We start from the raw sequence: 16,962 nt of genomic DNA, 5'->3' as shown, positions 1-16,962 counted from the left end.
ACCTATCTGGGCCAGGATTAGAATGGACAAAGGATGGGCCTCCAGCTTCCAATTTAGTGTCATTCCTGGGTGATGCTGGGCAAATCACTTGATCCCTATGGGCCAGTCTCCTTACCCACAGGATCACAGCCCGTAGGGTTGTTAGGATTACTAGATGAGCTCAAAGTGGGTGATACACACATGAAAGCTCTTCTTATACCTCAAACCACCAAACAACTTTATGGGTGTTATGATTAACTTGGCATTCAGAGACTGACTGGGAGATATACCAAGTCAATTGCTTTCCAGACTGGAAACCAGGGAGGATAATAGAGATCATGTTTACTTAACAGGGTCAGGTTGAGGCCCAAGATATAAAATGATCTGTTCAGCGTCATCCACGCATAAAGCCTGGGGGTAGCAGGGGGACCTCAGCTAAGAGCTCCAGGTTCTAGAAAATCTCAGCAGCATTCAGTGGCTGAGTCACCTGCTCCCCTGTCTAAGGCTCCTTCCTATTCTTCAGCCAAGGAAAAAGACTCTGGGAACTTTCTCCCCTGGTCCTTTGTGCTCGGGTTGTATCTCTTGTCTGCTACCAAATGCAAATCAACTTCCAAGTTCATAAAGATGAGAAAATGAGAAAGTTCTTCTTTGGGTCTGCCTACTGTTAAAGAGCTGACCAGTGGGAATGACCAGTCTCCACCAGGTCACTGGAGTGCTTTGTGCAGCCTGCTCTACATTTGTGTTTTATTCAGTGTTTAGGCTACTGGTGCCTGGGACCCGCAGCAGGTTTATGAGATTAAAGCCCAGTGCCCAATAAATAATTGAGCAGCTTACTGCAAAAAAAATACACACAGTATAATAGCTACTATCTCCAGCAGTCTGATGTGTACAGATATTTTAAATGAACATCGCTTTCATCTGTGTGTTTCCATTTGATGTGGAGTCCAAAGTAAATAAAGAGGAGAAAAAGAACATCACCTCCATCCTCTATGTACATCCTGCCTCTAAGATGAGGTTGATGAGAAAGAAAACTCCTCAATGTACTAATTACTCAGGGCCTTGCTGGCTATCCTTCTGCATTCCCCAACCACCCCCTCTATTTTTTGCTTTATTCCCTGCTCTCAGTTGTGTTTATGTATGTAGGAAGAATCTGAAATCTCCACTAGACCAATTATTCATTTGAAAGTTGGTTTTCTTCTCCCATGGGTGCCTTTTTGGAGCAAAGCTGGGTCCAGGTACTGTCTCCGTAGCATCATGAGCAGTAAGGCTTGGCCTTGGGCTTGATGAAGGGGGAGAGTATAGGAGAGGGGAAGAAGAGGTTGGGGTGGTTGTCATAGGGAGAGGGGGTACAAGAAGGCAGAGAAATGTTCGAGAACATCCTCCAAGATCTACCATAGAAGATTCAGTGGGAGGTGAGCAACCCATGGTGACCTGTGTAGCAACATGAGCTAGCAGGGGGAAAAAAACCATCAAAGGAAACCATCCTCTCCTTACTGGAAAGTTTACTGGTTGTGACTGCAGTTAAGGGACAAGTGGTCTTAGTGGTGGACCAGGCTTGAGAGAGGGTGATAGGCCTTCCCTCTAGCTCTGGGGAAATCTGGAAGGGTAGCCTCTGCTTCTGCACCAGCCCTTGACTCCCCTTCTGTAGGTAGCATCTACCCCACACCCACCAGCCACTGGGCTTATGCAGACACCAGCAAACTTACCCTAGCCTCCCTCCCCACTCTTTGCTCCTCCTTGCCCTTGGATCCATTTATTGCCAGTGGCCGTGGTTTATCTCTTGTTGTTTATGGCCAGGGACAGGCTGTCTACAAATGGCTCCCCAAAGAGCGGAAAAACAGCAAGCATCTGCCATTCTATGAGGCTCTTTCCAGAAATGAAAAGAGCAGTCATAAAATGTTGCATTGGGGGAGGGAGGGAGGGGTGTTGGGGGGGTAACATGCATCACAAAAAGCGTAATGGACTAATGCTAATACACAGGCTGGCTGCAGCCCAGGGCGTCTGCTGCACTCACACATAAATACTGGGGAGGCACCAAGGAGACAGATTATTTTATTTCTTTGATTTGATGGTAGGGGAGGCTGGGCATATTTTTTCCTCTATTTCTCTACAGTCGTTCTTCTGGGGATACCACCTATCTGTCTGAGACTGAAGCCTGTCAGTGTTTTACAGCTCCCAGCACAGTTAGACTCTTGGAAAGACTGAAGGTACCAGAGGATTTGTGGGTACATCCCATTGCCAGATAGGGTGAGTCAGTTTGGGGGGGTTTGTGTCATCCTTCCAAGATTTTGAAAGTAACAAAAGAACAGCACAGGGTGAAGATAATTATGTTAAGTGTGTGCTTGGATGCATGTAGGAGTAACTATGCACTTGCCCAACATCAGGCTAATTTCCAACATTAACAGGATTGAATTATGTTCTTTGCTTAGTGGAAATCAAAACAAGAGCATTACCAACAATAATCTTCATTCTGCTCAACTCCAGGTATGAAGAGTAAAATAGTTGTTTGGTAATTAATGAAACATTCAGGTTGAGGACTTATCCACACATTTTTCCCCTAGGGTTTTATATGGTGAAGTGCCCACATTCTGTTCTTAATATTGGCCAGTTACTATGTCCACATGTTTGCCTTGAAGTATGCAATTGGGTAAAATGGGTAAATGTACAGTGTGGGGGGGGGCAGAAGAAGGCAGAATGAATAAGAATCGTATATAATATAACAACATCCATTCTGGGTGATGCTAGGATGCCTTCACCCTTGTCTCCATACCCCTGAAGTGCTCAGCGCCTAAGAGCCATCCTGGAACTCTAGACCCTGAGCTCCAGGGTGAATTCAGTTCCCCTAAGACCGTGGACTACTGGAGAATAAGGAGAAACAAAAGAAACTAGGATACCTACAGTCAGGCAAGAAGCCCCTGTTCAGCCGTTTAGTTTGTAGTGAGAAAAAAATCTGAAGGCATTTGGAATTCATGCTCCTGTTCACCACATGTTTTGGAAGAGTTAATTCTCCATGTGCTGTCCCTGAGAATGGGAGGAAAGTACAGGGGCATTTCCGCTGAATGTTGTGGTGCCAAAAGCCAGCCGCTTGTCCTTTCTAACTGGAGATACGTAAGAGGAGAAAGACATGGGGATGGGGAGTCTGATTGGTATAAAAGACCAATGATAAGCAATTCAGATAATTCTTCAACCTTACTCTAAGCCTTATAAAGTAGATACTGTTATCTCCGTTTTAAGGATGAGAATTCTCAACTCTAAGCTTCCAAGGTGGGGAAGTAACTTAGTCAGGGTCTCACCCTTAACACATAGTAGGGTTAGGATTTGAACTCATACCATTTTCTTCTCACAATGACTTAAACATATGGGAAAAAAATCAATAAATGATTATTTGGAGGGAAAATTATTTCCAGTCTGAAGGTCAAAAGAGCAGGGCCTAATGCATCCCTTATGCCAACTGGTATGTATTATTATTCCAAATGATGAAGGGGTAGGGGTGGGTGGGGGCACCACATGTGCTATTGGAAAAGGGTTAGAGAACCTGTGTGCACAGTGACACATGATTACTCAAGTTGGGGGTGAATGGGGCACCAAGAGTCTCCAGTGCTGAACTGTAGGCCTGATGATAATAATATAAGACTGGGTTCCCCCATGAACAAATGCTGCACATTCACCCAGAGAAGCATCTCGCTATGAGAGAGCTCATCCTTTCCCATCCCATGCAGTGGTAAGCTCATCTGTGTCTGAGGTTAATGGGTGCTCTGTGGCCCATGGAACTCTCTGGGTGGGGGCCCTTGGAATCAGTTGCAAGTGGAGGTCTTGCCCAATCATCTACCCAGAAATGAGGCCCAATTGGGCTCAACCCTGTCCAAGCAAGCTTAGGGCATAATGAGATGTTCCTCTTTTCTTAGTTGGCTCATTACCACTTCAAAGTGTGAGAAAGAAACCATCGTAGTATCTAGTCTCTTGGCTAAGCTGGCTAGCATTGGGTTAGACTTAAGGAAGATCTTCCTGTCTGAGGCTTGACCATGAGCAACCAACACTGGCTCTGGAATATTCCTTTCTAAAGATGTCTTTTTTTAAAAAGTGGATTTTTTGTTTGTTTTTTAATCTCATAAGGACATTTTTTCATTTATTTTGAGCAAGAGGAAAGGAGGAAGAGAGAGAGAGAGAAAGAGAGAGAGATCGATGTGAGAGAGAAATATTGATCTGTTGCCTCTTCTATGTACCCCAGTCAAGGATCAAACCTGCAACTTAGGTATGTGCCTTGACTTGGAATTGAACCTTCAGCCTTTCCGTGTACAGGAAGATGCTCTAACCAACTGAGCCACACTGGCCAGCACCTTTCCTAAATACTTTAAAGAGCATGAGAGTTACCTCACAGCTGTCCACAACACTGGGCAGGAGAGAGCCTTACCTCCAGCCTCACCTTTGCTTGCTGGTATTTTAGTAAAGGCCCAATACCAATATAGAATGTATAATTTTCACATCATTCTTGGCAAAGCCCAGGTGCACCCCATTAGCAGAGTTCCAAGGATGCCATTTTCTATCAAGAAAAAGACAGGCTGCGTCGTAGTGCTTAGCTTAGGGCCCTATTAATAGCAATCCTAATTATATGGCTGCAAATTTAATTCATAGCAATGATTAGTGTCAGAATCAAAGACATCAGGCATCAATATTGATGGAATTGCATAAGCCCCATAAACAGAGAACAAGCGATCTGGCCCTTCCCCCCAGACGTGGTTTGCTGTTAACTATTGCATTAATGTCTCTTTCAATTTTGCCAGATGAAAATGACTCCATTTTTCAGTGTCTTCCTCCCCTTGAAAACCTTGGCCCGGCCAGCTCTGAATAGGTATGACTGGCACACAAAAGACCCAAGACAGTATCTTTGAAGAAGAGCCCTGGGGCTCCAAGGGATGCTCGGGTGATGGGCCCAAGTGATGGGCCCAAGCCTCTCGCTTCACACAGCAGCTCTTGGCCTTGTGGGCAATACTCCTTTGTCTCCTTTTCAGAAAGCTCACAGCAAACAATGATGCTTGGAGAAAGGGGAGTCAGCTGGGACTGTGTGTGGCACAAAAGGCTGCCACCCCATCCACTGTGGCCTGGGCTGAGATGGGCGCAGAGGGGGAGGAGGCCTGAGGGGTACGATACAAGGCAGTGTGTGTCTAGGTGACAGCTGCCATGTCCTAGGTTTCCAGGGTATCTCTGTTAGAAAGAGTGCAAAGTGTTAGCCCTTCTACTTTCCTCTCCGCATCACCTGTTGGGCAGGTGGTAGGTTATAGATGGACTAGACAGAATCTTAGAGAAGGCCAACAGAGTGCTAAAAGCCAGTAGCTAACAAAACACAGGTCTGGAGCCGGAGAGATCTGCATTGAAATTCCAGCTCTCCATTTGGTAGCAATGTGACTCTGGCAAGTTACCTAACTCTGAGCTCAATTTGCTCATATGGAAAATGGACATAATAAGAATTCTTATGAGAGTAGTCGTGAGGCCTAACAAAACAAAAATAAACAACACTTATCCCAGGACTTAGCACAGAGTAAGTGCTTAATTTTTAATAGACCCCCACACACCCAAAAGTGTCATGCCTAGAGAGAGAAGAGAATTAACATGTAAGACTTGAGATTCCCAATCTGGTGTTCTGATCTATCAAAATTTCTTAGCCCTATGGCAAGAATTCTGTGGTTAAACAGACTTCCTTTGTGGCGGACTCTAGTAAGATTCTGGAGACATGTGGGGTGAGGGCTCAGGGAGGCTAGTTACCCAGAGCAAGGCTCCATTGTCAGGTCTGGGAAAGAGAGGAAGTTCAGTGAGACTTTTGCCCTGGGTAGAGTGATCGCCAGACCAATTTAGGTTCTGCTTAGGGAATGTGTGCATTCTAGGGAGAGGCAGATTAGTTAGTCTGATGTTTTGTGCAAAGAGAACATTCTTCCATTTGATATAGAAAGAAGAATCCAAAAATTGCAATCTAAATATCCAGATTTTAGTCTTGCCTCTGTTGCTAAGACTCTCTGTGATTTTGTGCAGAGAGTCTTAGGCCTTTTTTAGGCCTTAGCTGTCTTATCCATAAAATAGAATAAACATCCCAACTGCCCAAAGTCTGCAGGCTAGATGAATTTTCTGAGGTCCTTTCTAGCTATAAAATCAGAGGAAGATTCCTGACCTTGTGAGAGAGTCTGCCTCCTCCCTGGGGACCCTACCCCTCTGCAGGGTTCCAGCTCCATGATCTCTCCTCCTTCCTTGGTTGTGCTCTCACCTACCCTAACAGTGAAGTGTGAGAATTCCAGATTTGTTACTAAGACCTGTGGATGCCACAGGTTAGGCTGGGACATCAACTGGTGGCTGTGGTCTTGGAAGTAGAAAACCAGAATGTGCTATCAAAGACTGATGGCTAATTGGGACAACCCCAGAGACAACAGCTTCCAAACTTCTGTTGCACTTTGGGGTTCAGAAACTTTTCTGGAAGCTAAGACCAGGAGAGGGACAGAATCCCAAGAAGAGACTCTGACAGACCTGATTTGACCTTTACCACCTGCATCTCTGCATCTGCTTCCCTGTACAGAAGAACATATGATAATAAGAAGAAAAGAGAAGTTCAAGTAGCTGCAAGCTTTTAGCTTTGCCATCTTTGAACTACACAAATGACCTAGGTGTATGCTGGGCCCATCTCCACCTGAGATATTTGTAGCTCTGGTTCCCATTCCCACATTGGAAGGAGGGGCCTGGATAGAAACCCACGCCCCTTCTCTACACCTGTCATGGTCAAGCAGGGGGATGAGATGGGGGCAGGGGGCAGGAAAGTGGGGGACTCTTCCCTTTACTTACTCTGTGACCCTGAGTAAAAACATAATCTGAGTTTCAGTATTACCATGTGCAACAGAGCAGAGAAATAGCCCAACCCTTCCTGTTCATTTAAAATGTTATGGGATTAATGAGATAATAAAAACCAACAAATCTGGCTGGGCCTTTGAAAGAAAAGCATGGTAACAGCAATACTAGTGACAGTCATGCTCACAGTGAGAGTGGTAATAGCAGCAATGGCTGCCATTTATTAAGCACCTAGTGTGCATCAGCCTCTGCATTAGGAAATCTTACACCCCCCATGTCTAACGTGCATAGCAATCTCACAAAGGCAGCGTTAGCAGACCAGCTGAGAAAACTGAAGTCCCCCAAGATCACACAGTTAACCTGAGGTGAGCTGTGCAGCACTTGGATGTTGTGGTTGCCTCGAGAGCATGCAAAAGGCACAGAATGGCCCTGCTGTAGTTAGTTTTATAAAGCTGCAAGAGTGGACCCGCCGCTTCCCTGGCCCTGCCCTGGGGGAGCGGCAGTACATATTGTTCAGTGATAGGGGACTGGGAAAGCTCTCACTGGTGACTAATGCAGCTGGTGCCAATGTCCAGCAGGATTAGATTAGTTCAGCTCAGCTGGTCTAGTCTTCTAAGTATATTTTCCCATGACTCAGGGCTGGGGGCAGGGGGCAGGATTCTCTTCCTCCATCTGACCTTGCAAACATGTCACTAGGAAGGAGGCTGATAGGACGGCTCCACTTGCCCAGGGAGCCAGAGTACAGTGAGCTTTGGAGGGAGGGGAGAAAAGCCTCAAAATGTTGGTGATAATCATGAAAGTACTTTTGTACCAAGCACTAGACGATTGCATTTACAATGACCATGCAAAGTGTTCATTACTCCCCACTCTACAGATGGAAAATTTGAGGCTCACAAGTTAAGTAGCAATGGTAGTAATATTTAAGTACACATATGTTCCAGCACGGCACCATGCTTTCATTATTCTCCTTTTTAAAAGATTTTATTTACTTATTATTAGACAGAGAGGAAGGAAGGGAGAGAGGGAGAAAGACATCAATGTGTGGTTGCCTCTCATGAGGATCTGGTCCACAACCCAGGCATGTGCCTTGACTGAGAGTTGAACCAGCAACCCTTTGGTTTTCAGGCCGGCGCTCAATCCACTGAGCTACACCAACCAGGGCCATTATTCTCCTTTTAAACATACTGTTTTGTGTTTACTTACATATTTTGTCTGTCTTTCCACATTAAGATATAATCTTCAATAGGACAGGCAATTTTGACTGTTTTGTTCACCACTATATAGCCAACAAACGGCACATAGTAGGTACTCAATAAATTTTTGTTCAATAATGGATTACTTTATCAAATCCTCATTATAGCCTCATGAGGCAGGTATAACTGTCCTCATTTTACACTGGAGGAAACTGAAGCTCAGGGGTCACACAGCCAGTCAGCTGGAGTTAGTAGAATAACATCACATAACCTCACACACTATTTGTTATGAAAATAATTCATACTTGAAGGCAAGAGGACTGCACTAGCTGGTCTTTGGAGGTCCCTTCCCACCCTGCTCCACAGGCAGGGGAGGCTCAATGGCCTAAAAGGGTGTGCATCCCTGTGGCTTGTGTCTTCCCAAAGCTGAGAGCTCTGTAACATTAGTACCTTGGCCTCTTGGAAATTCTGCACAGCCTATTTGGGTCACCTGAATTCTGTGAGCTCTACCCCTCCCTCACCCTGTCCCTGAAACACACTTCCCTGTGTTTCACCTGTCCTGTGATTAAAGCCCTGAGGGGCAAAGTCTTGGATGTGAAGCAGCCTGCTGAGCACACAGACTGATGGATTGTCCAAGATTGAAGCTTTTAAAGAGCTGCACAAAAGGTGCAAAAAATAAAATGAATCTTCAGTTTCTCCCTTTCAGCATGGCTCTGGGAGATCACGGCCTCCTCCCCTGGGGTCAGCTAGGAGCCTGGATAGAAACCCACACCCCCTCTCTACACCTGTCACGGTCAAGCAGGGGGATGTGGTGGCAGGGGGCAGGAGAGTGGGGGACTCTGTAAATACTCTGCCTTCCCTGTGCCAACCAAATGCTGCCTTTCCCAGCTTTCAGAAGACAAGTTCTCCGGACTCAAGAGGGCTATAAAACAACAAAACAAACAGCGAGTTTGGCGGCAGGAGCCTGGGCGGCGAGCCAGACTCATTCCTAGGGCTGTGGTGGTGAGTTCCAAGCCACCACCGGCCCCTTCCATCGGGCTCTGAGGAAGGGGCAGAGGGTGTCTGCTCCCAACCCCTGCTCCCCCAACCCTAGCACTGCTGAGATGCTCTTAGAGTTAGGGCATCAGTAGTCACAAGTGCCAGGAGGACCATGAGGTCTCCTAGAACTGGACCCCCAGCCCTGGCTGTTTACAGGATCCAGAGTTCACACTGAGAGACGAATGAATCATTTCCACTCAGAGGAGTGAGTGGCTATTGTTTGGTGGGGTTGGCACCAGGAGAAAGGCATGATTCTCAGCGTTTCATCCAACTTGGCCTTCTGTCTGCCAAAACAACTCCACCCTATGAAGGAGTCAAGTCACAGGTTAGGAACTTCTATGTGTGTTTTGGGAGGGAAGTATAATTGCCAATGTCAATGTAGCCAATGGAGGGGCCATATAACCTTGGGCCAGGTATTTAACATCTCTGTGGCTCAGTTTTGCACATCTGTAAAATGGGGCAGAGATGCAGGCAATGGACACCACACTTAGCTAAAGAATTTAGGGAAGATGGCAAGGAGCTTGGAAAGGTATCTTGTAAGTAATCAGTGTTACCAAACAATTGAGCAATAATCCCGGGGCCTGGGAGAGTTAATACTTTCATATTTTCAATGCATTCTTTCCACCACCCAAGCTACTACTACAAGAAGCTTACGGTTTTCCTGGCTTTGCTTAGCAAAGTGTTGGTGAGCTTGCAAAAAGAAGAAAAGAACTGGGAACTCAGGGCTTCCCGTGGGCTGCAGACAGGAGACCTTGGGTTGGTATGTCCCTTAGGAAAAGACTGAAAGAATTTCCCTCAATAATTTCACAGTCATTTCTGCAGCTGGCTATTGGCTAATGGGAAATAAGGACATGACAAAAGAGGCCAGTCCTACCCACATCCCAGAATTTGAAAAGGGCTGTCTGTGGATTTGCGGACATGCCCAGGAGGGCTATAAACAGAGGCCTAAGAGGGGATCAGTCTGCTGCAGACATGCCTACCTCTGATCCAGGTGAGGTGATGACCCTCCATGTTTTTCTAGGGGTCTCCAGCAACAGTGTAAGTGCTAGTTCCTTCTTCCACCCCAAGCAACATTTCTGAGAGTGCCACCCCTCCCTCTCCCAAGTGTTGTTAACCAGCAAACTCATTTCCTGTTATCCATCAGCAGTTCTCTTGTTCCCTGGAGTCCTCATCCCACCACCACCCAACCCTCCTCCTTCCTCCTCCCCGTCCAGCCTATCCAACACACAATAACTTCCTTCCTTTGTGAGCCAGCCACGTCAACAGGAGTCACTCTTGGTGTCTGATCTGTTCTAATCTGTGCAAATAGGTGTCTGGCAAGGAGAAGGTACCCAATAACTTGAGATAAATTTAATGATCACCTAGTGTATGAAAGATGTTGGATTGGACATGGGGGTGGGTGACGTTAATATGAAGGGAGGGTTTCTGACCTCCAGGATCTGTGAATCTCAAGTGAGATGGACACATCTGTACTTGCTTCCATGTCAGATGCTGTCAGAGCAAAACTACACCATGAGGAGTCTGAGGAGGGCGCTACTCAAATGCTCCAGAGGGACGGTACAGGACACAAGGAAACCAGCCTTTGGGCAGCAGGCAAGGTTTCCAGTGGGGAGAAAGAAGAGAGAGCCAATACTTCCTGCTGCTGTGCAAGGTCCCAGGAGGCTAGAGGAGGCCTGGACTGAGGCAGCAGTTTTAACAGCTGCAAATGGAGAGAAGGAATCATAGGAACTTTGCCCCAAAGAGGAATAAGGGAGGGAGTCCTTCCTCTCATGTCCTGGTGGCTTCTACCTTCTCCTGTGCCCCAGGGCTTGTGTTTCAATGGCCTCTTGGCCTCCTTCCTTCAACCTGAGATGTTGAATTAAATGAGTTTACAGTTCCTTTTGCCACTGCTCATCTTCCATCTGCTTTCTTATTAGCTCCCAGCATCCTTTCTCTGGCCTCCCACAGCCTGCTCTTAGCCAAGAGGGATGTCATCGTAGTCAACCCTGCCCAGCACACCCTGCTGTCGCTGCCTGAGCTCCTGCCCTCATCGCCTTGGCGAAGGCTTTTCCTGTCTGTGCCAAGCACCTACTCCTTGACCCTAAGGGCCTTTCCACCACACTCTGAGAGCAAGCTCGAACCCAGTCACGATTTCAAAGCCCACACCCAGGGGCCTTGGCCTGTCTCTGCTCCGGTGTCCTGCCACAACCTGCCTGCCTATCACCTACTATGACCGAAGGAAGCAGAGACAGATAAGCAGCAGAACTGAAAAGGTCATATGGTTAGTGGAGGAGCCCCCTCTACAGCTTCCCTGATCCGTGACCATCAGTCTCTGCTTGAATATTTCTATCAACTGGGACCTCACTCCCTCTTCAGCCTGCTCTTTCCATTATGGGGCAGTGTGGCTGCAAGAAACTTCATTTTTTTTAAGTGGAACTCTAATCTACCGTCACTCCTACCCATTGGCTCTATCCTGTCCTCTGGGCCCACACCAAACAAGTCTGATTCATCCTCCACAGCTTAATGACTGAGCCTTCAGGTTGTGAATCTTGGGTCTGCCATTTACTTGGTATGGGATCTTAGAGGCATTTCTTTACCTTTCTTGGCTTCCATGTCCACATCTGTAAAACAGATAATAATAGCACCTACCTCATGGAGTTATATACATATTAAGCAACTTAATAGATATAAAGCTCTTAGAGTAACACCTGGCACATAATACGTGCTCAATAAATTACAGTATCTGAAGAAAACTGTCTTGTCTCCTCTTTTACTCTTCTTACCTTGGCTTAACATCCTTTTAACAATATTCTTCACACACCATGACTTCCACATTCTTCCCATTTTTTTTAATCTCACACTTCAGTTGGCTTAAGGTCCTCTTACAATGTTATCTCCAGTGTGGAGTCACCACTTCTCATGACCTGGAAATTGTTAGTGTGCTGAAGACTAATTACTTTGCTCATTTGTATCACACAGGTGACTCATGTCAACCTTGTGGCCAGTGAAAATCCCAAGACCCTTCCCACTTGCTCCCAGGTTCTCATAACACTCTGCCTCTGCCTACCACTGTACCAAGTCCTACGAGCTCCCCTGTGCACTCTAGGCCGTGCTTGCAGGTGCGTTGAGTCTTCTCAGCATGGCACCCAGGGTCTAGAGGGCCCTTCTCTCACACTCCCCAACTCAGCCACTGATCTAGCTCAGTCTTTAAGCAAAGCCTGGTAATCTTCCTCTCTCATAAAGCCTTCCAAGTTTATCACTCTATTATAGCTGGTTTCTCTGGAATTGTTCCATCCATGTGAAGCTGTCTTCTCACCACCTAATAACCCTTAGCCTCTGCAAGCATTATATATCTCCCATCTTTGTTTTGAGGTCTTGTCCTTTTACAGCCTGTGTCTTTTGCATGTTGGTGGCTTAGAAGGCTGTGGCCTTGAACAGTCTATGAGCGAGTACGTGACATAGCGAATAACAGCACCTCATGGTCATGCACTCCTCATGAGTCTCTGCTTCCTCTAAACTTCTCCACTCAGGGACACCCTATTCCTGTGGGCTGCAATGGACGGGGGCTGGGCAGTCTGACAGACGCCTGGTCAGGCAGGGAACAAGTGCGTCGTCTGACACAGCCTGCTTCCCTCCCCTCTCTACACTCTTAGCTATTTTTTTACTTCATTTTCCTTCCTGTGTTGAAAGAGCCATGGGGCCTGGACCATGGACGGGTTTCCTGGGGACATTCCATAAATTCCTCACAGGCCATTTCTCTGGAGTGGGATGGGTGGTAAGTGGGAGGCCAGCAGGAACTGGGTGTGAATACCAGGTGCCTCAAAGAAGTGTGGGTGGAAAGGAAGGGTGAGTTGCCCAGAGAAGAAAAGGGGATACTAGGAGCTCATAGAAACAGTCCAAGAAAGGCAAAGTGAAGAGTGAGAAGGAGCTGCCAACTTGCAGGTTGGAACAAGCTGTGGGTAGCCATGCTCCCAGCCTTGCCCTCGAACCCACGAACTTGCCTCCATAGTGAATGGTCTGCCAGGGTTTGGAGAACTTTCCCTGCTTGGGTGTGCGGCTTGGAAAGATGCCCCAAGTAGCCCCTGAGTGTGCTGTGCAAGATGCACAGAGATATGGGAAAGGTCATCATAGGGTCCCTTTGAGTCCGGCTGGGTTATTCCTCCTCTATTCAGTCTTCATCCACCCATTCAGCAAACATTAACTCCTTAACTGAGATCTCAGGCCAAAAGGAGTGGAAGCACTAGCCCCTGGCAAACTCTTTATGAAGCCTGGATCCAAAGACTGTTCTCAGCATCCATCCCTGTGTTCTGTGTCTGCTTCTTTAAGTAAAAATGGTGTCAAACTGGGTGTCAGGGCAAGAAGCAACCTGCCTCAGTCTCTAGGCTGGGACAAGCCACTCTTCTTCTTTGGGCCTCAGTTTCCCTGCTGAATAATGAGAACATTGTGCCAGATGATCTCTAAGCTTCCTTTGAGAGTGGTTCTATTTTTCAAAACATTTTGGAGTCCTAGCCCATGTGTAGCCACACAGTGGAAAAATTAGGTAGAATGAAGGACGTGAATAAGAAAAAGGCATGGACCCTGCTTTTAATAAAACTTTCAAGAGAATAAAAGAGACAGAGTTATATGAATGACCCAGAACACCTATGGCTACTGCTGGTCCCCAGAAAGCCTTTGTGTAGTGTAGTGAAAGGTGGTCTCTATAGGCAGAAAAATTAGTAAAAAGGGCCCTTCTGGCTGAATGTTTATACCCCAGGGTACGTGCCTGGACAAGGAGAGCTGAGGCTGGAGTTCAGCTCCCATAGGCCCCTTGGCCCAAGGCCCCCATGCAAGGACTGTTCTACCCAGCTGTACAGGAAAGCCTGCTGAGCAGGGAAGTGGCCAACCTCAGAGTTCCATCCTGGCAGAATATGCCACTTTAAAATCTTAGTGAAATCTCAAAGGGCAGCTCCTTTTCTCCTGCATTTTGGGAAAGCAAATGCAGAGACCACACTCATCCTCTCTTTCATGCACGTAAAAGCCAAGCCAGGGCCCCCAGTCCCAGGCAGAGTAGACGACCCAGCCCAGGAAAAGGTAGCCACCTCACCACCAAGTGAGAAAAGGGTTAATGGGCATTGCTGTCATGAGAAGCAGAAGAGGTCTGGAGGGATCAGCACCTTCTCATAAACCCAGGCCAGTTCTTCTGGCCTCCTCTGGCAGCAACTCAGAGTGAGCAGATGATGGAAACTCTTCCTCAGGCTCCCTCTCTGCCCTCCTTCTTCCACATCCCAAACAACTTCTCTCCCAGGCTCTAACTAGATTAGGAGGAAAGAGCTACAGGGGTGATGTCAACCTCAAGTGTGAGATGGGGTGAGGTCTTGCCTGTGCTTTGATCCACAGGTGGAGGGACTGGGGAAAGGTAGCAGAAGGGTAGGCTTGGGAAAAGGGGATTAGCTGGGACCGGAAAGAATGTGGCCGCTGTAATCCGACATAATGAATCAGACTGTGCTCCGTCTCCACATCCTAAGCACTAGACAAGCAGGTACAAGCTACTGGCTTCAGCCTGCAGTACAAGAGGCTGCCCGTGCTGCCCGCCCAGACAGCCCATGCCTTCCAGCTGGCAGAGGGGCCCAGGGAAGGCGTGGGTAAGATATCTACTTCCTCCAGGAAGCTCAGGTGTTGGGGCTGGAATGGGGAAGACATTGTACTTGTAGGAATAGGAAAGACAGAAGCATGGCTTCTTAGCCAGGCATCATACACCCCCAGAGAGCAGCCCCACTGTTTGCCTACGGTCTTAGAATGGAGACCCATAATCTGCTTCAACCAACTGCTTTGCACTCCGCAAAGACTTTTGACTGGCACAATCAACTCTCCAGGCTATGGGGAGAAAGTTGTGATGTTTGGGATTTATAACAGAGAATCAAAAATCAAGTTGTTTCTATTTGACTTGGAGATAAAGAGTGAAGTACTTTTCTCCCTTAGGCAGCAGATGTGCCTTCTTATTTCCTTGAAGTGTGGGTGACACTGAAATATTTTTGTATTTCCTTTGACCACTCATTGACAAATACTTGGGGGAAAGAGCAAGAAGAGAAGCCACAAAATTAATCCCTTCCTACTCTGCTATCCTACCCCTTCCACCAAGAAAATTAAGAAAATTGGAGTTGCCTGCAGTTAAAACTCCACCAATAGTTACCTTCCAGAACGGGCTCCCAGCTGAGGAGCTGAAGGGCATCCGTGCACTGGGACTCACGGACTCTTACCTTTTTCAGCTTGCCACTCTTAGTCCCCACAAAAACCACGCTGTAGCCATTGTAAACGTAGGAGGCCACTGACGTCATGCGGTCCCGGCTGGTGGTGTATAGGGTCAGGCCCTCCACTGGAGTGGAGCCTCCAAGTGGCTGGTTGATGTCTAATCCACAGAAGTTGTCATCAATGGGCACCGGCTGGAAGGAAGAAGAGGAAGTCGGGATGAACAGCAGCAGGGTCATGGCGGTCAATCTATAGCTAGCTCACCCGTAACCGCCAACCCTGGGACATTAGGCTTCAGAGAAGTGTGACATGGGTGCAGGGTCCTTACACATGCTGCAAACCACATCTCTCCATCTGATCCACGAAGCCCACAGAGGACCCTGTGAAGCCTGAGAGAGGAACAAGCAGCCTCCCTCGCGTACCCATTCACTTTCTGTCAAGAGATCCAGGGGTCATTTATAAAGCTGGTTGCTTAAATTCATGTTCTGATCATTTTAATGTCCCCGTAGACCATGCCATTTTGTGGAGATCTTTCTATTTAGACAGTAGAGATTCAGTCTAGAGACAGCATCCCAGCGCTTCTATAGCCTGGAGAGAATTTCTTATTTCTTGGGATGCAAGGCCTTCCTTTGGGCATCCAGACTTTTAAGCCAACTATTCACCACATTCTATACTAGGGATAGGTTGAAAAGGGTCATCCTAATATTGAACAGAAACTTATACTTTGAAAAATTTACTTAATGTATATAAACCTCAGTTTCTTCACTTGTCAAACTACCTGCCCACCTTTCTGAGAGAATCACTGAGGAGCAAATGAAATAATACATGCAAGAGAGTTTTAAGTTATATAATGATTTCCACTATTGTATGGTACAGGTCTTCAGCCATGCTCAGGCGATGTTCTTCCTATTACCAGACTTTTGAAGAGAGTGGAGGTGTGCCTCTGTGTAAAGAGTATCTTTCAGGAGAGACTAGGACACTTTCGAAAGAAGACCACCTTACACAAATGAAAAAATAGCTGGACATAAAGTAGAGAGGCTTGGATTCCAGCTTCTCCTTTACTGCTAAGTATCTCTAAGCATAAATTGGACCAGTAACATCCTGTTTGGGGGCTATTGCTGGGGGTACATTAAATTAATTATTTCTAACATCTCATGCAGTTAAATAAATAAAAGACTATGCTTCCTGAGAACAGGGGCTGGTAAAAGGCTGTGTTCTCTGTAGAGTGCCTACTGTGGGGCAGGGCTATGATGGGTCCTCTGAAATGCCCCAGCTGACTATGCAACTGGAATCTTGTGGGCAAAGGCTGCAGACTCTGGGCTAGAAAGAGCCCTGAGTCATGTTTCTTCTGTGTCTGGAAAGGCATCCCAGAGAAGGAAGGAAATGACTGTTCTAGCAGAGAAAGCGTCATGGAGAAGAAACCTGCAACCTATTCCCTTCAACCTCCTCCTTTCACACGTACCAGGAAAGAGCTGGCTGGTGCATCACTTGTCAACAGCCTCATTTCCTTGGAATAACTGGTTTATAAACTAGGGCACATAATTGTTAAGCCAGGGTCTTCCCTTCCATTCCTCTCTGAGGTCCACGGGATCAGAGACTTGTATCTTGTGATCCCTTGGTGTTTTGTAGAGAGCTGATCTCCTGCTACTGGTAGGAATAGAGGTGTTGCCCTTGTGTGTCTGAGTTTATACATATGTGTATTCTCTAAGAAAGAGAACTAACT

At 46.9% G+C, this 16,962-nt stretch overlaps 1 protein-coding gene and 1 long non-coding RNA gene across 5 annotated transcripts in view; one reads left to right on the top strand and one right to left on the bottom strand.

Moving 5' to 3' along the window:
• PLXNA2 (plexin A2) overlaps positions 1–16,962 on the bottom strand; it is a 204,293-nt gene that overhangs the window by 156,558 nt on the left and 30,773 nt on the right. For both annotated transcript variants that reach the window (XM_037156975.2, XM_053667982.1), the window contains exon 3: positions 15,251–15,433. In XM_037156975.2, the coding sequence (XP_037012870.2) occupies positions 15,251–15,433 (183 nt within the window). The remainder of the gene's footprint in view (positions 1–15,250; positions 15,434–16,962) is intronic.
• LOC119058023 (uncharacterized) overlaps positions 1–16,962 on the top strand; it is a 63,382-nt gene that overhangs the window by 29,029 nt on the left and 17,391 nt on the right. The window lies entirely within an intron of this gene.

Source organism: Artibeus jamaicensis, unplaced genomic scaffold (genome assembly GCF_021234435.1).
Source record: "Artibeus jamaicensis isolate MK-2021 breed Jamaican fruit bat unplaced genomic scaffold, CSHL_Jam_final contig_475, whole genome shotgun sequence".
NCBI lineage: Eukaryota > Metazoa > Chordata > Mammalia > Chiroptera > Phyllostomidae > Artibeus > Artibeus jamaicensis.
Note: the sequence above shows the minus strand (reverse complement) of the source record. Positions and strands in the feature narration are given on the sequence as shown.